The sequence below is a fragment of the Neomonachus schauinslandi genome, chromosome 15 (assembly GCF_002201575.2).
Source record: "Neomonachus schauinslandi chromosome 15, ASM220157v2, whole genome shotgun sequence".
Classification (NCBI taxonomy): Eukaryota; Metazoa; Chordata; class Mammalia; order Carnivora; family Phocidae; genus Neomonachus; species Neomonachus schauinslandi.
This window is the reverse complement of record NC_058417.1, coordinates 47,634,402-47,657,755: the sequence shown is the minus strand read 5'-3', so window position 1 is coordinate 47,657,755 and position 23,354 is coordinate 47,634,402. Positions and strand designations below refer to the sequence as shown.

Below are 23,354 nucleotides of genomic sequence, written 5' to 3'. Positions count from 1 at the left end.
AATTCTAAGAACATATTATGAGCAACTCTATGCCAGCAAATTAGATAACCTCGAAGAAATGGATGCATCCCTAGAGATGTATCAACTACCAAAACTGAACCAGGAAGAAATAGAAAACCTGAACAGACCTATAACCACTAAGGAAATTGAAGCAGTCATCCTAAATCTCCAAAAAAAACCAGGGCCAGATGGCTTCCCAGGGGAATTCTACCAAACATTTCAAGAAGAATTAATACCTATTCTTCTGAAACTGTTCCAAAAAATAGAAATGGAAGGAAAACTTCCAAACTCATTTTATGAGGCCACCATTACCTTGATCCCAAAACCAGACAAAGACCCCATCAAAAAGGAGAATTACAGACCAATATCCCTGATGAACATGGATGCAAAAATTCTCACCAAAATACTAGCCAATAGGATCCAACAGTACATTAAAAGGATTATTCACCACGACCAAGTAGGATTTATTCCTGGGCTGCAAGGTTGGTTCAACATCCGCAAATCAACGTGATACAATACATTAACAAAAGAAAGAACAAGAATCATATGATCCTCTCAATAGATGCAGAAAAAGCATTTGACAAAGTACAGCATCCTTTCTCGATCAAAACTCTTCAGAGTATAGGCATAGAGGGTACATACCTCAATATCATAAAAGCTATCTATGAAAAACCTACAGTGAATATCATTCTCAATGGGGAAAAATTGAGAGCTTTCCCCCTAAGGTCAGGAACGCGGCAGGGATGTCCACTATCACCACTGCTATTCAACATAGTATTAGAAGTCCTAGCCACAGCCATCAGACAACAAAAAGAAATCAAAGGCATCCAAATCGGCAAAGAAGAAGTCAAACTCTCACTCTTTGCAGATGATATGATACTTTATGTGGAAAACCCCAAAGACTCCACCCCAAAACTGCTAGAACTCATACCAGAATTCAGTAAAGTGGCAGGATATAAAATCAATGCACAGAAGTCAGTGGCATTCCTATACAGCAACAACAAGACAGAAGAAAGAGAAATGAAGGAGTCGATCCCATTTACAATTGCACCCAAAACCATAAGATACCTAGGAAGAAATCTAACCAAAGAGGCAAAGGATCTGTACTCAGAAAACTATAAAATACTCATGAAAGAAATTGAGGAAGACACAAAGAAATGGAAAAATGTTCCATGCTCATGGATTGGAAGAACAAATATTGTGAAGATGTCAATGCTACCTAGAGCAATCTACACATTCAATGCAATCCCTATCAAAATACCACCCACTTTTTTTAAAGAAATGGAACAAATAATCCTAAAATTTGTATGGAACCAAAAAAGACCCCGAATAGCCAGAGGAATGTTGAAAAAGAAAAGCAAAGCTGGCGGCATCACAATTCCCGACTTCCAGCTCTGTTACAAAGCTGTCATCATCAAGACAGTATGGTACTGGCACAAAAACAGACACATAGATCAATGGAACAGAACAGAGAGCCCAGAAATGGACCCTCAACTCTATGGTCAACTCATCTTTGACAAAGCAGGAAAGAATGTGCAATGGAAAAAAGACAGTCTCTTCAACAAATGGTGTTGGGAAAACTGTATAGCCACATGCAGAAGAATGAAACTGGACCATTTCCTTACACCACACACAAAAATAGACTCCAAATGGTTGAAAGACTTCAATGTGAGACAGGAGTCCATCAAAATCCTAAAGGAGAACACAGGCAGCAACCTCTTCGACCTCGGCTGCATCAACTTCTTCCTAGAAACATCGCCAAAGGCAAGGGAAGCAAGGGCAAAAATGAACTATTGGGACTTCATCAAGATAAAAAGCTTTTGCAAAGCAAAGGAAACAGTCAACAAAACCAAAAGACAACTGACAGAATGGGAGAAGATATTTGCAAATGACATATCAGGTAAAGGGCTAGTATCCAAAATCTATAAAGAACTTATCAAACTCAACACCCAAAGAACAAAGAATCCAATCAAGAAATGGGTAGAATACATGAACAGACATTTTTTTTTTAAGATTTTATTTATTTATTTGACAGAGAGACACACAGCGAGAGAGGGAACACAAATGGGGAGTGGGAGAGGGAGAAGCAGACCCCCCGCCGAGCAGGGAGCCCGATGCGGGACTCGATCCCGGGACTCCAGGATCATGACCTGAGCCGAAGGCAGTCGCTTAACCAACTGAGCCACCCAGGTGCCCATGAACAGACATTTTTCCAAAGAAGACATCCAAATGGCCAACAGACACATGAAAAAGTGCTCAACATTGCTCAGCATCAGGGAAATCCAAATCAAAACCTCAATGAGATACCACCTCACACCACTCAGAATGGCTAAAATTAACAAGTCAGGAAATGACAGATGTTGGCGGGGATGCGGAGAAAGAGGAACCCTCCTACACTGTTGGTGGGAATGCAAGCTGGTGCAACCACTCTGGAAAACAGTATGGAGGTTCCTCAAAAAGTTGAAAATAGAGATACCATACAATCCAGCAATTGCACTACTGGGTATTTACCCCAAGATACAAAAGTAGGGATCTGAAGGGGTACGTGCACCCCGATGTTTATAGCAGCAATGTCCACAATAACCAAACTGTGGAAAGAGCCAAGATGTCCATCAACAGATGAATGGATAAAGAAGATGTGGTATATATATACAATGGAATATTATGCAGCCATCAAAAGGAATGAGATCTTGCCATTTGCAACGACGTGGATGGAACTGGAGGGTATTATGCTGAGCGAAATAAGTCAAACAGAGAAAGACATGTATCATATGACCTCACTGATATGAGGAATTCTTAATCTCAGGAAACAAACTGAGGGTTGCTGGAGTGGGGGGTGGGGTGGGAGGGATGGGCTGATTGGGTGATAGACACTGGGGAGGGTATGTGTTCTGGTAAGCGCTGTGAATTGTGCCAGACTGTTGAATCTCAGATCTGTACCTCTGAAACAAATAATGCTATATATGTTAAGAAAAAAAAAAAAGAAAAGAAGAAGATAGCAGGAGGGGAAGAATGAAGGGGGGGAAATCGGAGGGGGAGACGAACCATGAGAGACGATGGACTCTGAAAAACAAACTGAGGGTTCTAGAGGGGAGGGGGGTGAGAGGATGGATTAGCCTGGTGTTGGGTATTGAAGAGGGCACGTTCTGCATGGAGCTCTGGGTGTTATGCACAAACAATGAATCATGCAACACTACATCTAAAACTAATGATGTAATGTATGGGGATTAATATAACAATAAAAAAATTTTTAAAAAAATAAATAAAATAAAAAATAAATGAGAAAAGAGAGAAGGTAGGAGAGGAGAAAATGGGATTATGTATAATCCTTGGCCAGAAAGCTAAGGAGCTGTGGCAACTTCACTTTGTTGTGGGCAATGGCACTTTGTAAGTTTTTAAGCAAGAGAGGGAAATGCCATTAGCTCATGGTTTACCTTGTCCAGAAGGTTCAGACTGATTCTACCCCTCCCCCACAGACTTCCTGGGAGTTTCTCAAGGCATGCTGGCCAACAGATCTAGACAATGGCTGTGATTTCAGTTGAATGTAATCACGGGGTTGTTTGTTCCATTATCGCTGCCTCATTAAAGGATAGCTCTTTGAGGGGGAAAGGCTGTTTTTATGTTGCCAGTGTCTAATCCAGCCCAGCAGTGAGATTTGGGGTTTTTTCCCCCCTTTCTTAAAAGTAAGCTGTACTGCCCAAGGTGGGGCTTGAACTCACGACCCCGAGATCAAGAGTTGCATGCTCTACTGACTGAGTCATCCAGGCGCCCCTGAGAATTGTTTTTCAGAAAGATCCCTGTCTCAGGCACAGAGACACTCTTACCTTCTTCTCTTTGAGGCCAGATGGTCCCGTGTCCCTCAGGGGCTTCAGACTACCAGCCTGCTCTGTCTCAGGGCCACGACCACCTTCTCCTTTCCTCCCTATAAGACCCTGGGCTGGGCTTTCCTTGGGAGAGGAGTAGTCTGAGGTCAGAGACGCCCACATTTCCTTTAGCACTCATTAATGTGGCAGAAGCAAAAATGAGAGCCCTGTGAGCAGGCCGAAGTCAGGCAGGCAATATTTCTGCTTTTCTCTGAAGCTAATGAGGACACAGCCTCCCTGCCCTGATAGAAAGATGACCTGGGTCAGGGTAAGGGGCACTGGAGAACATCCCAACCTCACAGGCAGGGCTGAGGAGGGGCTGCTGACATCACAATCACACTGCTCGGTTTCTGATGTCAGCTAACGTAACACCAGGACTGAAGGGCCGGCACATCCTTGGTCTCTGTGACCCTGGTGTCTCAGGGCAGAAAGGGGAAGCAGGTTGAAGATGTCCTAGGGCTTGGGGCAGGGCGACAGTATAACAAGGTGGTGACTTGCACATCACTGTTAGGACTACAATGTGGTTATAATAGAGAACGTTTAGAAAAACTGAATGATACAGTTTAAAAATCACTTCTAATCCCATCCCACAGAGAAATGAACTAGTATATTTGCATTTTTCCCGTGTGTAAACTTACCTATGACTTCCTTTTTCTTGGTCTCACATCCCAAATCAAATCTGTCAAGAAACCGTATTGGCTCCACCTTTAAATCTATCCAGAATCTGACCACCTCCACTGGCGCCACTCTGGTCCAAGCCTCCATAATCTCTCCCTTGGAAGTTCAGCAGTGCCCTTCTAATGGGTTTCCCACCTTTGTCCTCACACTGCCAGAATGATCTTTTCAAGTCTAAGTTGGATCATATCACTCCTTGGCACAATGCCCTAATGTTCTTCCATTACTCAGAGTTAAAGTCCTTACAACAGCCTCAAAGTCCCTATGTGATCAGGACCCTTGGGATTCCTCAAAATTCATCTTTCTCTCTCTCTCCCTGTCTCCTCTGATCTCCCCACACTGGCTTCCCTGCTGGTCCTTAACCATGCCAGCCATGTTCTTGCTTGGTCTTTGCACTGGTTATTTGCGCTATCAGAGATTTCTTCCTCCAGATATCCACATGGCTAGTTCAACTCCTTTGTTGACCTTTTCAATGAGGCCAACCCTGATCACACTATTTAAATAGGTCCCAACTCTGGTACTCCAGAGTCTCCCTTAATCTTTTCTTTCATTTCTTATTCAGTAGCACTTAGACACTTTTTAAAAATTCTATGTAAGTTAATTATGTGGCATGTTCACTGCTTATTTAGTATCTGTCTCTCCGGCTAGGATGTGAGCTCTGAGGAGACAGGAGTATCTGCCTGTTTTGTTCATTACTATATCAAGTGTCTAGGACTGCTATACACAAAATAGGCATCAAATGCTGAAAGCATTAAGAGTGTGCCATTGCCTGCTAACTGTCCCTCAGCATCTATTCTTCTTCTTTTATTTCTTTAATTAATTAATTAATTAATTAATTTTTTAAAAATTCCAGTGTAATGAACATACAGTGTTGTATTAGTTTTGGGTGTACAGCAGAGTGATTCAACACTTCCATACATCACTCAGTGCTCATCATGACAAGTCACCTACTCAATCTCTATGTTTCACCCGTCCCCCCATTCCCATCCCCTCTGGTAACCATCAGTTTGTTCTCTATAGTTAAGAGTCTGTTTCTTGGTTCCTCTCTCTCTCTTTTTAACTTTGTTTTGTTTTGTTTCTTAAAATCCACATATGAGTGAAATAATGTTATTTGTGTTCCTCTCACTGACTTATTTCACTTTGCATTATACTCTCTAGCTCCATCCATGTCGTTGCAAATGGCAAGATTTCCTTCTTTTTCATGGCTGAATAATATTCCTTTGTATATATATACCACTTCTTCTTTCTCCATTCATCTATCAATGGGCACTTGGGCTGCTTCCATATCTTGGCTATTGTAAATAATGCTGCTATAAACATAGGGGTGCATATATTCCTCTGAATTCATGTTTTTGTATTTTGGGGGGAAATACCCAGTAGTTTGATTACTGGATCATAGGGTAGTTCTATTTTTAACTTTTTGAGGAACCTCCATACTCTTTTCCACAGTGGCTGCACCTTTTTGCATTCCCACCAACAGTACACAAGGGTTTCCCTTTCTCCAACATCCTTGCCAACACCTCTTGTTTCTTGTGTTTTTGATTTTAGCCATTCTGACAGGTGTGAGGTGATATCTTATTGCAGTTTTTTGATTTCCATTTTCTTGATGATGAGTGATATTGAGCATCTTTTCATGTGTCTGTTGGCCATCTGGATGTCTTTGGAGAAATGTCTGTTCATGTCTTCTGCCCATTTTTAAATTGGATTATTTGTTTTTGGGTGTTGATTTGTATAAGTTCTTTATATATTTTGGATACTAACCCTTTACTGGATATATGATTTGCAAATATCTTCTCCCATTCAGTAGGTTGTCTTTTAGTTTTGTTGATTATTTCCTTTTCTGTGCAGAAGCTTTTTATTTTAATAATGTAGACCCAATAGTTTATGTTTGCTTTTATTTCCCTGGCCTCAGGAAACATATCTAGAAAAATATTGCTATGGTCGATGTCAGAGACATTACTGCCTCTGCTCTCTTCTAGGATTTTTATGCTTTCAGGTCAATCCATTTTTTTAAAAGATTTTATTTATTTATTTGAGAAAGAGAGAGAGAGTGCGCATGTGTGAGTTGGGGGAGGGGCAGAGGGAATCTCAAGCAGAATCTCAAGTAGACGTGACACTGAGCAAGGAACCCAGTGCAGGGCTCGATCTCACGACCCTGAGATCATGGCCTGAGCTGAAATCATGAGTTGGATGCTTAACTGACTGAGCCACCCAGGCACCCCTCGGGGTCAATCCACCTTGAGTTTACTTATGTGTATGGTGTAAAAAATTGTCCAGTTTCATTCTTTTGCCTATAGCTGACCAGTTTTCCCAACACTATTTGTTGAAGAGACCTTTTCCCATTTGATATTCTTTCCTGCTTTGTTGAAGATTAACTGACCATATGATTGTGAGTTTACTTCTGGGTTTTCTATTCTGTTCTTTTGATCTATGTGCCCATTTTTGTGCTGGTACCATACTGTTTTGATTAGTACAGCTTTGTAATATAATCTGAAGTCTGGAATCGTGATACCTCTGGCTTTGCATTTCTTTTTCAAAACTGCTTTGGTTATTCAGATCTTTTGTGGTTCCATATAAATTTTAGGGTTTTTTGTTCTAGTTCTGTGAAAAATGTTGTTATTTTGATAAGGATTGCATTAAATCTGTAGATTGCTTTGGCTAGTATAGATATTTTAACAATATTTGTTCTTCCAATCCATGAGCATGGAATGTCTTTCCATTTCTTGTGTCATCTCCAATTTCTTTCAGCAGTGTTTTATAGTTTTCTGAGTAGAGGTCTTTCACTTCTTTGGTTATGTTTATTCCTAGGTATCTTATTTTTGGTACAATTGTAAATGGGATTGTTTTCTTAATATCTCTTCCTGATGCTTCATTATTGGTGTATAGAAATGAAACAGATTTCTGAGATTAATCTGTTCTTAGAGGGATATCTTTTTTGGGTTTTGGTATTGATGTTATGCTAACCAAGAAACAGACTACTATATCAAAAGAGATGAATTTTTAAAAGTCCACAATATAGATAACTAAAGGCTTTCAGGAAAGTTGTACCAATTTACATTCCCACTAATAGCATTTTGTAGTATTTATTCATTGCATTTTTGGTATTTGGTATTATTAATTAAAAGTGATACTTGGTATCACTTAAAATAATTGGTTTATTCAATATGTGAAAAATAGTATCTTGTCTTAATTAGTATTTCCTTAATTATTTGTGAGGATGAAGAGGTATATTTAAACCAATGCACTTTTTCTGGTCATATACTTTATTTTTACTGTGTCTCGCAAGGTATTCAATTTAGTTAATAATTGACCATTTTTGATTATTTATTAATTAATTAATTTTTTAAGATTTTACTTATTTATTTGAGAGACAGAGTACACATGAGCAGGGAGGGGAGGCAGAGAGAGAGAGAGAAGCAGACTCCAGGCTGAGCAGGGAGCCCAATGCAGGCCCTTCCTGGGATCATGACATGAGCGGAAGGCAGACACTTAACCAACTGACCCACCCAGGCACCCCATTCAATTATTAATTTAATCCTCACAATATTGAATTAGGAAACCCCATTCCACAGGGAATAACTGTCTCCCTTCCATTATGAACAATGGTTAGAATGAGACTTGACTCCCAGCCTAGAGCTCTTCCAATGTGCCATGCCCTCTGGCCCCTCTGTGACATCAGACACTCAGTACCTAACCCCTAATGCCCATCAGCTCATCCTCTGCCCTCCCCTTCTAGAAAGTCTCCAAACAAAGCAGGCAGGAATATGGATAGGGAGGCTCTGCCTCTTCATTCCAATCTCCTTGAGCCTACTAACAAATGGAAAATACTTTCCTTCTAAGTGCATCAAATGCTACTGAAACGTTGGTGTGGTACAGAAAAAACATCAGTCGGAAGGCTAGTCAGGATATTAAAATAATTAGAGTCTAGTTATCTATAATCTAAGCTCAGTATTATTTTCAAAAAGGCACTCATTTAAAATATATGTAGTCAGCATTATAATGTTCAATAATTAAATCACAGGATATATAAAGAGACAAGGTGCCTCCTTTACATAAAACACCCTCCTAGTTAGGGTAATCACAGAGCTTAACATGCGAGCTGGGACATGTTGAAGAGCGGAAAATGTGGGGAAATGTTAAATCATTCAGGATCCTGGGCCGACAGGTGCAAACTGGGACCTTCCCAGGCAAGTTGGGATGTACAGGCCCCCCATTTATGGTAAACCATCATCAAGTTATTGAATAACATAAGTTATTCTTTCTGTTATTATTTGTAATCATTTCATCATTGTTGAAGATACTAATGAAATACATATTTTTTTCATTTTATTTTCTTCCACGTTATGAAAAAAAGATTCACTGCCAGTAAGACTCCTACAGGTTTGGCCAAGAAGCCAAAAGGATTGAAAGGATTGTACAATTATCAATGCTAATCTCAACTCAAACACACACACAACACCCCCCCCCACACACACACACACACAACACCCCCCCCACACACACACACACATACCAAAAAAAACCTCACAAAAACCAAAATGAACACACACATAAATACCTTTGGGCACAAATACCTGTTTACTCCCAATTCTCTCAGTTGGGATATCAATCTCTGAAGATGCCAAATAAATTTTTCTATTTTCAACAACTTCTCAAGTCAAAATACTATCTTTTGCTACCCTGACCTAAGAGATTTTCCCTTTATTTTAGGTAGAAATTTTCTTCCTTAAGAAAATCCCAAAGGATAAAACCAACAAGTTCTGGTGAACGGCAGAACTTCATTTACAATGGTGTGATTAGAATATTAGAAAGTTAGGCCAGAGAAAGACAAGGGAGGGTTAATCTTATAAATTATAAATATTTACTTTAAAAATAAACAATGGTTCATTTATAATTCTAGATTTTATTTTGAAATAGCCGTAACATAGAATATACTGCCTTTTAATTTTCTCCAAGTAAAACATAGCTCTCTAGCCTACGAAAACTGGACTTTGAAGTTAAGCTATTGATTTGCTCTCTCAGATTGCCAGAAAATAGAAGTGCTCTTGAACATGCAGTAAAGAGGCAGAGGGAGAATTGGCAAAAGATTCCCTGGGAAACAGCAAGAGCCGCATTCAGTAGGGAGTAGCCCACTGCTGTCTGTAACCGTGACTGCACTGCATTGAGCCTGGCAGCCCTGCACTCAGGTTGGGATGGTAAAAGCTTGACAGTGTAAATATCCAATATCGGCTCTTTTTGTTTAATAAACAGACGCCCCAGACATTATTCCAGTATTTATTTTGTGGAATCACTATGAAACAGGTGCCTCATATCAGAACCAGAAAAAGTAGGAGCGAGCTGGGGATCGATGCAAAACTGTGTCTCTAAGAAACACACAATTCCTCTTGTTACATAGGAGATACGTAAACTGATTTAACTAAAATATTTGATTTGGACTGCTTTGTAGATATTGGCAAAATGACAAAAAAGTCCTAGCTCTGGGATGAAACAAGACACAGCTCCTTTCACCCCTCCAAGAAGGTTTACAATGCAGGTACTCTGAAGACACTTTAAAATTCTAAATCTTAATATAAATGAACACCAATTCATCATATTCCAAGTATGTACACACTCATGGTTTTCTAAGTTGCCATTTGTGTGTGTGTTTCTTTTGTAAATTAATTTACTGTTATGTTTAGAAGTATCATTATGGCCCATTATATCAAGCTGCAGCCAGAGGAAAATGCCAACTTGAAGTTTATCAACATTTTTGAAATACTGTAAAAATTAGACTGGATGTTGTTTGTCAATCAATTTCTAAAAGTCTGAACTGTTTGAGGATAATATTTAATTTAAAAATTTAAGGATATAAAACTTCATATTTTTAGCAAAGGAAGAAGTCAGGGAAAAGATCAAAGCAAAGGGAAGAGAATTGAGATTAGAAATCCATTTTAAGCCAAAATGACAATGTCTTCATAAGTTAATATTAATCCTTTAATTATAAATTTCAAAGGTTTAAGTAGTTTCTATGACCTTAGCTTTGAATAATTATGCCATATGGAGCTTTTCTTAAATTTGAAAAAGATGCTGAATTGTTGCTCAAAGCCTTTTAATGACTTCAGGCTGGCAGAATTCCAGTATAATCCTTCAGACACTATTAAAATTACAGACCAGGAACCCAAGCTGGTAAGTGCTATGTCAATTTCATAAGCGCTTTTTACTTAGTAGAGTATGGTGTGGAAAATGTTTGATGTGTTCCTATATTTTTAAATATTTAATTTTTAATGTATTTTCAAACCACGAAGCTTAAAACAACTACTTATAATAGAGAATTCACAAAGGAAATGATGGACAGATTACACTTAATACAAATAAGATCTTTTGTGTATCATGAAGTTAAGTGATATAAAAAGGCAAGCACCAAAAATATTTGCCACAAAGCTAAGAATTTTTTCATCTTGTAAGGTGATGAGAAGAACATTAGGACACTAACAGAAGACAAACTGTCAAAGGGCATGAACAGGCAATTCTCAGAAAATGAAATACGCACAACAAATCTATTATAAATGTTCAAGCTCACTCTTTAAAATGCAAATTAAAAACAATAAAATTTTTTTACCGAAAAAATACCAAAAATTAAAGAAAAGTATTAATGGTAAAGACTGGCTAGATAAAACAGATATTCTGTTGTGGAAAACATAAATTAGTACAACCTTTTGGAAAAGCAATCTGACCCTGTAATTGTACTGGGATCTTAACCTAAGACAAAAACGATGGAAATGTTGACAAAAATTTACATATGAAGATGTTCATCTCTGCATCAATGTAGGCAATTTCTTTTAAAGCTAAATGTTTAAAAATGAGACAATACTACAATATACTATGCTGCATCCATAAAATGGAATATCATGAAACAACGAAAACTGTATTTTCAAAGAATCTCCAATGACATTGGAATAATCTTTTAAACTTTTAAAAAAGCATGACTTTTAAAAAAGCAAAAGACTACACGGTTTATTTAGTGTGATCTCAGTCCACTAAATTCATATAATGTGCTATTTTACACACACATTAAATTATCACTAGGTTATCGCTAGCTGGAGGTAGTAACAGGAAATTTTACATTTCTCTTTTTCCCATATTTTCTCAAATAGCTTCTTATTTCAAGAAGGGTTATTTTAAAAATAACCCAGTAGATTTCTGAAACAATTATAAACTGTCAATACCAAAGTTCTAATCAAACTTCTGAAAATGATCCACTACCATCACTTAATAATGGTCTGTAATTTTTCAACGGCTCATGTTTTTTGTGGACTTTGTTTCAGTTTGGTTTGAAAAGATTTTAAAAGGCGAAAAAAGAAGCTTTCACTTTGCAAATGTCAATCACAGACTCTCTCGGGTTCTCTAGTTCAAGCCTTTTGACCTGGTGGAGGATTTCACGTTTCCCTTAAAGCCGCTGAGGATGTCAGCGAGGCCAGAGCTGCTGCTGACAGAGACACAGGTAGGGTCTGGACCCAGGGATTCCTCCACAACCTCAACGGTGGAAGTGCCACTGACACAAGCCAGACCCACAGGGAATGTTATGTTCAGGTTATTTATTATTCTGGTGTTATTTCCCTCTCCTCTTTGAACCTCGATTTTATACGTAACGAGAGAAAATTAATTTCTAAACCCCTCAATTCTGACAGGATTTTGAGCTGCTGCCAAATATTTCAGCTTTCCGATTTAAACATGATAAAACATTAAACCTTTTATAAAATACAGTAGAAGAATTCAAGCAGCATGCACAATGACCCACCAGGCAGCAATGGGATATCTACCAGTTTACTAGGGTTGAATCAGATTTTCATATTAAGAACTCTACTGATTTCTGTATGAAAATATAAAACTATGTCTGAAAAAACATTTTATGCTATACATTTAACTTACTAAGTAACAGGGAGAAGATTACAACACTAAAAAAAATGAAGACGTGAATATAAAGATGTATCTTGCCCCATCTAAAGAATTTATAATGGGTTGAAGTCAAATGTGGATGAATCAAAACCAGTGTCTTACATTCATGTTACCATGCACATGGCTAGACTGAATTGCTCAGTTCATCCTCATTCTTTCATTTTCTCAACATTTATGAATGTCTGCTTTGTCGGAGGTGCCACGTGTGATCCTAGGCTTTAGAAACCAGCATTTCACAAGGACTGCTTTCAGGGAACTCCTGGTCTCCCTGCACTTAGAAATGCTCAACTCCTTTTACTAATTAAGTAAAAACACGTACCAACAGGAAACATAAACTGCTCTTCATATCAAGAGCCCAACACTTGTATTTCATCAAACAGACCTTGGGATTGGTTAATTCCACCAACTCAACAAAAACCAAACTCATGGCAGTAAACACTAGCCTAGTTAATGCTCTCGTCCCTTTCCCCAGACTCTCCTTCTGCCAACAAGTCCCTACGTTCTGATGAACCCCGCCAGCACCATTAACCATGGCGGCTAACGTTCTACCATGCTAAAACCCCATTTCTATCTTGTGTTAGTCATGTCCTCAGTTCAATTCAGGAGCATTCCATTCTTCCAGACTCATGCTGCCATCCTCCCTCCTTGACATGCAGAATTCCATCTCTACCTGGGCAAATGCCCTTACACCTGCTTCCTTCCAGCCACATTCCAGCCATCTGCCCAGCACGAAGCCTGGCTATGTCGCTGGTCCTGGAACTCCTCACTCAGAAGACTCCTGCTATTCTTTGCCAAAAACATAGGTGATATCAGATAGAAGCTCTCTTTAGGTCTCGTCACAGAACTCCCTTGTATCTTTACCAGTCCTCTCCTTCCTTCCTCCCTCCTTGGAAATCATGGCTCCTATCATACACTCACTCAATATATACTAGGAGGGCACCTACCATGTGCTGAGTTTTCTCAACACTAGCAGTATGGAAGTGAACAAGGCAGACAAGGTCCTGCTAATGGAGCTGATATTCTAATGGTGGGGGGTGGGGTGGGGATGAATAGAAAATAAACAATCAGAAAAATGAAAAGATGATTCCAGATAGTGAGATGAGCTATGAAGACAATGGGACCAGTGAAGTTGGGCACAACTTTACAAAGAGAGGTCAAGGAAGGACACTGAGCAGTTGCAGAGTGATAAGGAGGAGGATGGCCACAGAAAATCTGGGGAAGAACATCCCAGATAGAGAGGTGGCGGGTGTAAAGGCCTGGAGTAAGGAGAACATGAGGCCTACTCCAGGAACATGCCAAAGTCTCCTGCGGCTGAAGCTTTGTGGCCAAGGGGTGAGTGTGGGACTGTGCTGGTCTTTTCAGCCACACCCTCCTGTCTCAGACAGCAAGCCCTCAGGTGTCTGTAGTTCTCTGCATCACTAAGCTCTTCCTCTCCATTGGTCCCTTCTTGTGTATTGCAAGACATTTTCAGCCTAAAAGTATACTCCTTTGGAACGACACCTTCCTTTTAATATCAGATTTTCTGAAACAATAAGAGTATTCATGAATCTTCATGGCCTCACTTATCCATTGCGACCGTGTTTCTGTCCACACTCTCCCTTTCAGGGAGATCTGTCCAAGATCATCAATGACTTCGCGCTTTCAAATCCCGGGACCTTTCTTCCTGATTTCCTGTCACATTCTTGAAAATCGGCCTTTTCAAATATTCTTTTCCTTTGTTTCCATGAAAATGCATTCTTCTCAGATTCCTCTTACCTTGATGACCCTTCTTTGACTGTTTCCTCCCTGACCTCTTCAGTGCAGTTCTTCCTTCACAGCTTCCTGTTTTCTTCCTGCATTCCTCTCTTGAACAGGCCCTCTCTGTGGGTGACCCACACAGCTGTTTGCTCCAGTCCTGCCTTTTCTTATGATTACCTACCAATGTTCCTTCCACAGCAAGTGACCAGCCCAGCTGGGTGGCGTGGAGGCACTTCAAAGTCAACAAGTTCATAATGGTACCTACCTTCTTCCTCCCCAAACCAGGCATCTCCTACCTTCCCGATTTATTAAGAGTTGGGTTATACTTCACAAGCCTAATCAGTACCATCTCTCAGATGATTCTCAAACATGTCCCCTCTAGCCCTTTGTCACTGCTCTGCTCTCACCTGCACTGCTCTTCCTGCACCTCGAACATGCCCTCAGGGACCTCCTGCCTGTGTTAATCTGGTCCCCACCAACTACTCCTACTTCGAGGGCATCAGAACAACACTGACAGAAAGATTTTCCTGAGAATCGCTTGAATCTTGACATTCAGCGCTTAAAAACTTTCAGCAGCTCCTCACTGTTTACCCAACGAAACTAAAATACTACGACAGCTTTGGAGACTCTCAGTGATCCCAAGCTACCTTTCAGCCTATCACTAACCACTCCTCTTGATTAACCTCCGTGCCATGCATGTAAATGGTTTTGTTTGCTCTTGCTGTTGTTATTCCTTTGGCTTAGAATGCCATCTTGCTTATCTACTAGTCAAAATCCTACAGATTACTTATATCTAGTAAAAGCACCATCTCATCCGATTAATTTTCCCTGATTTCCTTAACAGGAATAATTTCCCCCAATTCACACTCCACCTTGCATTACACTTATTTTTGTATGTGTGTATGTCTTGATGTCACTATTATTTTATGATCTCCTTGAGGACTGTGCCTTTTTTTTTCTTTTTCCTGTGTATCCTCACAGTGTCTGGGATAATGCCTTTCAGGGTTATAGAAGATCTTCCAGAGGGGCTCTTGGGTGGCTCAGTCAGTTAAGCAGCTGCCTTCGGCTCAGGTCATGATCCCGACGTCCTGAGATCGAGCCCCATGTTGGGCTCCCTTCTCAGAGGAGAGCCTGCTTCTCCCTCTCTCTCTGCCTGCCACTCTGCCTACTTGTGCTCTCTCTCTCTCTATCTCTCTGTCAAATAAATAAATAAAATCTTTAAAAAAAAAAAAAAAGATCTTCCAGAAATGTTTGGAAAACGAATTACTAATGGTTTCTAATTTTTTTTTATTATCTGTAACCTGCTAATTAGTTTTAACACATATAAACCTGTATTTGAAAAGGTTCATCTTCTACTAAAAAGAAACATTTGGAATGTGAATATATAGCACAAGAAAATTAAGGCAAAACTTGTATAAGTCTGGCTTTGGTATGTTTAATTTTCCTAAATCAGTGTGCACTGGTACGTGTGCTGTTTAAGTACATTTATTCAGAACTACCTTGAACTGTTGGCAGAGACAAATAGAGCCAAGGCAAGGTGTGTGTAAGAGTCACCAGACAGAGGGGCGCCTGGGTGGCTCAGTCGGTTAGTGTCCAACACTTGATTTTGCCTCAGGTCATGATCTCGGGGTCATGGCATGGAGCCCCTGAATCAGGCTCCTCGCTCAGTGGGGAGTATGCTTGTCTCCCTCTCTCTCTGCCCCTCCCCTTGCTTGCGCTCTTTCTCCCTCAAATAAATAAATAAATCTTAAAAAAAAAAAAAAAGAGTCTCCAGATAGGATACAGTAACACCCCTTTCACTCTCCATCAGTCTCATTGATCTGCTACTGTCAGAGGGATAAAACTGTCTGGATAAGGAACTTTTCTAATTCCTGAAATTTTGTATATTTTAGCATCAAAACATTCTTATTTTGTATTGCTTTGATGGAATTACCACCAATATCCTCACTTAGATGTATAAAAGGCATCTCAACTGGGACATGCCCCCCACCGGCCCCGCCTACTGTTCTGGCAGTCTTCCTTAGGCTGCCAAAAGGCTGATTCCATTGGTCCACCAGCTCCAGCAAGTCACCTTGGAATCTCCCTTGACTGCTAAACAGCATGCCCCTCTTTCTCTCTTCCACCCCCCCCACAAATCAACAGTGGACGCTGTCAGATCCACCTTCCTAATCCGAATCTCATCAGTTTTTACCTGCTGCTGCCCAGGCCCGAGCCTCAGTCATCTCATCCAAATTCCCACAATGGCCTTTCAACTAGTCTCCCTACTTCTTTCTTTGCCCTCAATTCAGTCTGTTCTCAGCATGCACAGAGAGATCCTACTCAAATGTGAATCAATGCATTCCACTCCTCTGCTCAAAACCTGTGAAGCCTTACTCCCAGAGAGTCAGAGCAAACCTGCGAAGCCTTACTCCCAGAGAGTCAGAGCAAAACCCTTTCAAGCACCCACACAGACCCACAGGACATAGGTCCATCCCCTGAGGTTTCTTCCCTAACCTCATCACCTCCTTCTCCCCCTCTTCCTCCTTCTTGGTTACCATTTTTTGCCACATCAGCCTCCTTGCTGCTCCTCCAAGAAGCCAGGCTCACTTCTGCCTCTTTGGAGTCTTGTTCCTATTTATTTCTGGTTCAGAGCTATGCTGCCAAGGGCAAAGTCTGCTGAAATCTGAGTCTCAAATAAATTAGGATACTATAAAAGAAGCATCTTAGGATCACAATCCATGTAAAACCAATGGAGCAGTGCCTAGAATGGTGTTGTATGCTCTAGGAAGGCATAACATTTAAAGATGAAGAAGAAAAGGTAAAAAAAAAAAAGTAAGCAGAATTGGAAGACTCTTAGATTACCCTTTTCAAGTTTCTTGATCTCAAGATTAGACTGGTCTTAAGGAACTCAAGAGGCAATTTATAGTTGCTATCATTAATAGCAATTCACATTTACTCCCAATTAAAATGTTTCCACCTTTCCAGAACAATGAAAGAACAAATATTTGAGATTATACCTGGAAAATCAGTCAACCCAAAATGTGTAAACATTATATTGACATATATTTCAAAAATATATAATTTTAAAGAAACTTTCCTTAATCTGAAATCGCAATCTGGGAAACTATGTCATCATTTATGTTACACAAGACTGTTACAAAAGACTTTGAAATCTAGAAATGACTATTAGAAAACTGAAGAAAGATCTGAAACCTAGTCTTAACCGAGGAAAACTTGGGGCTACAGCTCAAGTGTCCCTACTCAGTACAATACTGGACAATATTCTACATTGCTTTATCACAATGTGCATCTAATCACTATGGAATGGGATATTCCATACTATCCTTTCCATGGACGTCAAGGGAAAATAGGACACCTAACTCCCTGGATTATTTTTGTGGTGCTTAAACATATAGCAAGACACTTAAATTACTCATTTGAACAGTTGGTAAATTTCAGGAGTAGTTCTATGCTTGCCACCTTTTAGAGATTAAATGCAAGGATGGCAGCAGTGGGGCCTAAACATGGGTTTCAGTGGTCTGCGCAAATCCAGCTGGATATCTCACCTTTTCCAATGTCACCTCTGTCTCAGCAGCGTGAGTCTTTTTCAGCTCCATCTTCATCTTTTCTGACTCAGCCTTCAGTTTGTAGACAGTGGTCTCATGGTCCCTTGCAGCCCTTTGCTTCTCCTCTTCGCGAAGAAGACCAAGCTCTATCAGCTGCTGTTTCCGCTGCGAGTTCACGTGAATCAGCTCTTCTCTCAGCTTGTGAACTTGGGCCTCCATGTCAGCAATAACCTTGTTTTTAAAAATGGAAAAATGGGCAAAGGATATGAATAGGAAAATCATAAAAGAAGAATCGCAAAAGGTTAACAAACATACAAGTTCACTCCTTCCTTTCTTCCTTCCTTCCTAACCCCCCTCCCTTCCTTCCTTCCCCTCATCCACTCATTCTCCCATCCCATGCCATTCCCTCCTAGCTTAGATGTAAATTCTACCTATAACCTTTTTACTATATATAACATGTTTAATTTTACTTCTCTCAAATATCTATGTAAGTGGAATATTACATGTATTCTTCTGCAACTTGCTTTTTCAAATATTCAATGTTATGTTCCTAAGATTCATCTAGTACTTGCTATGGTATTTTTGCTTTTATTTCATTGATATCAGCTCTTATTTCATTATGTCTTGCATTCTACATTCTTGGGCTTATTTTATATTCCTCCTCCTGATTTCTTCTTTTCCAGTATTTAGCTCACTTATTTTTATACTTCCTTCTTTTCTCATTTATAAACTTAAGACTATAAATACTCCTCCAACTCTTACATATGTTTAATCTCTCAAGTGTAGATATATGCTATTTTCATGATCATTTAGCTCAAAACATTTTTTAACTTCCTTTATCATTTTCTGCTTTGACTTATAAACCATCTAGAAGCAGGTTTCCTAATTCCCAAACATACGGGACATATTAGTTTCCTGAGGCTGCCATAACAAGTACCATAAACTGGGTGGCTTAATGCAACAGATATCTATTCTCTCACGGTTCTAGAGATTAGTAGTCTGAGATCAAGGTGCTGGCAGGGTTGATTCCTTCTGGAGGCTCAGAGTGAGAATCTGGTCCATGCCTCCCTTCTAGCTTCTGATGTCTGTTGGCAATCCTTGGTGTTCCTTAATTTATAGACACATCACTCCAATCTCTGCTCCATCTTCAAATGGCTTCTTTGTGTGTCTGTGTCTCTGGGTCCAAATTTTCCTCTTCTTTTAAGGACACTGGTCATCTTGGGCCTTTAGGATATAATTAGTGCCTTTATAAAATGAAATTAGTGCCTTTTCAAAAGAAACTCAGAGATCCCTTGTCCCTTCCACCATGTGAGGACACAGTGAGAAGGTGCTAGTTCTGAACCAAGAAGAGGGTCCTCATCAGAATACAACCATGCTGATGCCTTGATCTTTGACTTCCCAGCCTCCAGAACTGTGACAAATGAATTTATAAGCCACCCAGCCTGTGGCATTTTGTTGTAGAAGCCAGAACAGACTAAGACATGTAGTCCAAGAAAAAGAGACATGCAAAGATTTTATCCAAATTCAGTCTGATTTGAAAGCTTTATTTTTATCACATATTATACTGTATCAGAGAAGTAAGAATTTTTTTATAAAGAATGACATTTATTGTATTTTATTAATCTATTCTCATTGTGTACCTCTAACCTCTAATTTTCACTATGATTAGAACACAGTTATATTCCAAAGTTGCAAGGTCATAATGTCTTTATAAAAAATAAAAAATTAACAAAAAAAGTTAACTTTCCAAAACCACTGACACCACCCCAAATTGAATTTCAATCTTTGACAATGTACATACAAATCTTTTTAATGATATAATCACTGTTTAGATACTGTTCTACTTTTTCCTATACCTAATTTTACATCTTCATTCCCATTTGTTAGTGTATTTGTCACTTTTAGTGGTTCTTTGGTATTTCATCATTGCAATATATGTAATTTACTTAATCATGTTATTCTTGGATATTTGTCTTATTTCCAATTAGTCATTATTACATATGAGACATCTATGAATAAATTACACTGGTATTTTGCTTTTAGGTTATATTATCATTATAATATAATTATATTGTTATATAATTATTATCAAAATTATTTGGCTAAAAGATAAGAATAACTTTCTTTTTTTCTGAATTGCTCTACAGAAACAATGAATCCATTTCCAGTGTGAACAACAGTGGGTATGTGAACCCGTTTCTCCACACCCTTGCTACTACTGCACTTCATAATTTTGTATATTTTTATTAGTTGACTAGGAATGTGGTGATAACTTAAGGAAGGCATTTTAAACTGCTGGCACATTGTTATACACTGGCTCTAGTCCAGTGATGGTTTTCAAATAGAAAAACTATACTGAAAAATGTATCAACTAATTATGGAAGAAATAAACATTAAATGAAAGAACTTAATGCCAAAGACTTCCCTGGGGTATTTAATATTTTAGTCCTTAGCATGTGCTGATAACTACAGTGATGGAACTGCCAAGATCAATCTGGAATAGATGTGTTCATTTTTCTTTAATATTATAAATAGTGACCTAGAAAGCTTCATCTATTTGACTAATAGAAAAGAGCAGAATTACAAAGAAATTTCACAAATTAATAAAGGTTGTACCTGTAGGAGACCCACTATAAAGACAACTTTTAATCAAGTTGATTTCATACAGTTAAAAACATACAGACCAGAAAACATGGAAGCAACCCAGACGTCCATTGACAGATAAATGGATATGCAAAATGGAGTCTTTACATACAATGCAGTATTATTCAGCCTAAAAAAGGACGAAAAATCTGCCTTATGCTACAACATCATCACCAATGTCTGAAATATTTCCAATGTGCTACTCTTTAATTTATAATTATGTATAATTTACTATTTGTTAGGATCTATGATGCGGAAGCCACCATAAGTGACTTCTAGAACAAAAAATTTCCCTAAAGAGTTTAGACTGTAATATATAAGCTACACACACTTGTACACACACATACACACACACAAAAGCCATAAAGCCACAAGAGAAGACAAAGTGCCATAAAAGTTCAAAAGAGGGAGAAGTTACTTTGAGCTAGGAAGAATTCTGGAAAACTGAATAAAACTGAATGCAACTGAGATGGACCTGAATAGATAAATTAGTACCATTTGGGGATATGGATGAATATAGGACATTTCAGGTAGAAAGAATGAGTTGCATGGAAGAAGAAAAACAGAGTGTCAAAGAGGAATAGAGGAAATTCAGAAAAGAGAGATTTGCTGCAGACATTGAAGATATTAAACTACAAGGGTTGGAAATCAAGGCACTGGAGGACAATCAGATGCTGGAGAGGAGTATGTGGGGATAGTAAGCCAAGAAATAGCACTGAATTTCTATTAAGAAAGACTAACATGGAGGCAGTATATATAATGGGTTAGAGACACCAGGGATGGGAAGGCCAGCAAACGGGAATGGACGGGCATACAACTTTAGAAGGAGAATTAAAAAGGGCTGAATAACTACATGTGTGTGGAAGGCAAGGAAGAGACAGGAATATTGGTGATTTAGGATAGTTACTTCAGGCAGTGTGGCAGGTTAGATACTCTGAGAGGCCCTCATGAGATGAAACAACTAGGTTCTGTATAAAATACAATGTTTTCTTTCTTTGCTCATAGGAAGCAAGAGAAAAATCCAAAGGGAAAAACAAAATAAAAGTCACGCACATGTAAACTGCATGTGCCCAAAATAGGATAATGACCAGTAAGCATGCCCAAAAGGCAAGGTATCTTTGAGGACAAATGTCTTTATTAGCACTGCAGCTTCAGGGGCAAGGAATATGGGAGTTGAACATGATTCCACAGAATTAAGTCAGAGAGCCTGGAATAGGAAAAGTGGTTCCAGGTCCGTAGTGTTATTTACTCCTGCCTGAAGCTAAAACAAATTCCCTCTGGAGGAACGCTTCTTCAGTTTAATGTCTCCAAGTTTTCCATAAATTAAGGTAAACCAAAAACGAGCTCATAATAAAAAAAATTACTAAATCCAGAAAAAAAAACACCACTGGTATGAGTTAGCAGAAACAGATTCCCACTGGCAAGCACTTTAAATATTAGAATTATCAGAAAAATAAGATAAAATAACACGTATTAAATATTTTAAAAAATAAAAGATGGAATCACAAAATGAGTAAATCAGAAGAGATTAAGCAAAAATTACCAGATTTGAGAAAAAAAATATAATTTCCAAAAATAAGGTTTTTGAATAAAAGATGAGTTAAGGCAGTTTAAACATAGCAGAAGCAAAAAGTAATGGAAGAGAAGAGATATCTTAATAAATTACTCAGAATGCAGCATATTAATATCAGAAGATAATAACTGTAAGTGAGATGTTTAAAGCTATGGAAGGTGAAATAAAAATACCTAATATATGTCTAGAGTTCCAGAAGGAGGGGACAAGAGAAGAGAAGATAGGGACAATATGCAAAAATGACTGTGAATTTTCCAGAACTCGGGAAAAGCAAGAATCCATAGAAATAGTGAGCAGAATAAATATCAACCAGGATAGAAAAGGGAGGAAGGAAGGAAGGAAGGAAGGAAGGAAGGAAGGAAGGAAGGAAGGGAAAAGCTCCACATCTATATACTAGGTAATGAAATGGCAGAACACAAAAGACAGAGAAAAACTTGAAAACAGGCAAAGAATACAATTGGTAAATGACTTCCCAGTAGCAACAAGTACACCAAGCACCCAGATTTTGGGTTCTAGTACCATCCCCCAATAAAAGGAACCAGTGGCCCTTGGACAAATGACTGATTCCAAGAATGGGCGGGAAATACATAAGATGAATCAGAACATCTTGCTGTGCTAGCAACACTAAGAAATGTTCATTGATGAGAGTATATTAAATACAGGAACCAGCTGATATAGGAACCAAATGAAAGACCTCCCTATGGCCAAAACTGGAACAATTTGAGAAAAAAAGGACTGGAATATATTCCAAAGAATAAAGTAAATATCCATGAGTACATACTCATATAGATGATGTAATAAATTAATAAAAGGGGGGAGAAGAAACAAATCTTCCTTGCAGAAGAATTCCAAATTACAACGAAGGGCATTTTACAAATTCCAAATGGGTACTCCTCAAAACTGTCAAGGTCCTCAAAGGTAAGAACAATCTGACAAACTGTCATAGCAGAGGAGACTCAGGAGAGATAACAACTAAATATAATGTGATATCCTAGATGGGATCCTGGAACAAAAAAATGACATTGGGTAAAAATTAAGCAAATCTGAATAAGGTACGGATTTTAGTTAATGATGATATATCAATACTGGTGCATAATTGTAAACAATGTATCATACTAAAAAAAGATGTTAATAATAGGGGAAACTGGGTGCAAGGTATATGGGAGCTCTTTATACTATCCTCTCAATTTTTCTATAAATCTAAAAATGTTTTTAAAATAAAGTCTATTTGAAAAATAAGGGCAAGAAAGACGAATAGAAAAAAGTAGGAAAGATGGAAAAGTAAGGTCTATTAATAATTACAAGTATAAACAGACCAAAATTACTACTTAAAAGAGTGTGATAGTTCAGATTTTTTAAATAAATTAAAATTCATCCATTTTT

The 23,354-nt window shown here is 38.6% G+C and overlaps 1 protein-coding gene across 1 annotated transcript in view; it reads right to left on the bottom strand.

The window, feature by feature from the left end:
* The window catches only part of CEP112 (centrosomal protein 112), a 409,030-nt gene that overhangs the window by 138,056 nt on the left and 247,620 nt on the right, over positions 1 to 23,354 (bottom strand). The window contains exon 20 of the mRNA XM_044921845.1: positions 17,756 to 17,986. Within this exon, the coding sequence (XP_044777780.1) occupies positions 17,756 to 17,986 (231 nt within the window). The remainder of the gene's footprint in view (positions 1 to 17,755; positions 17,987 to 23,354) is intronic.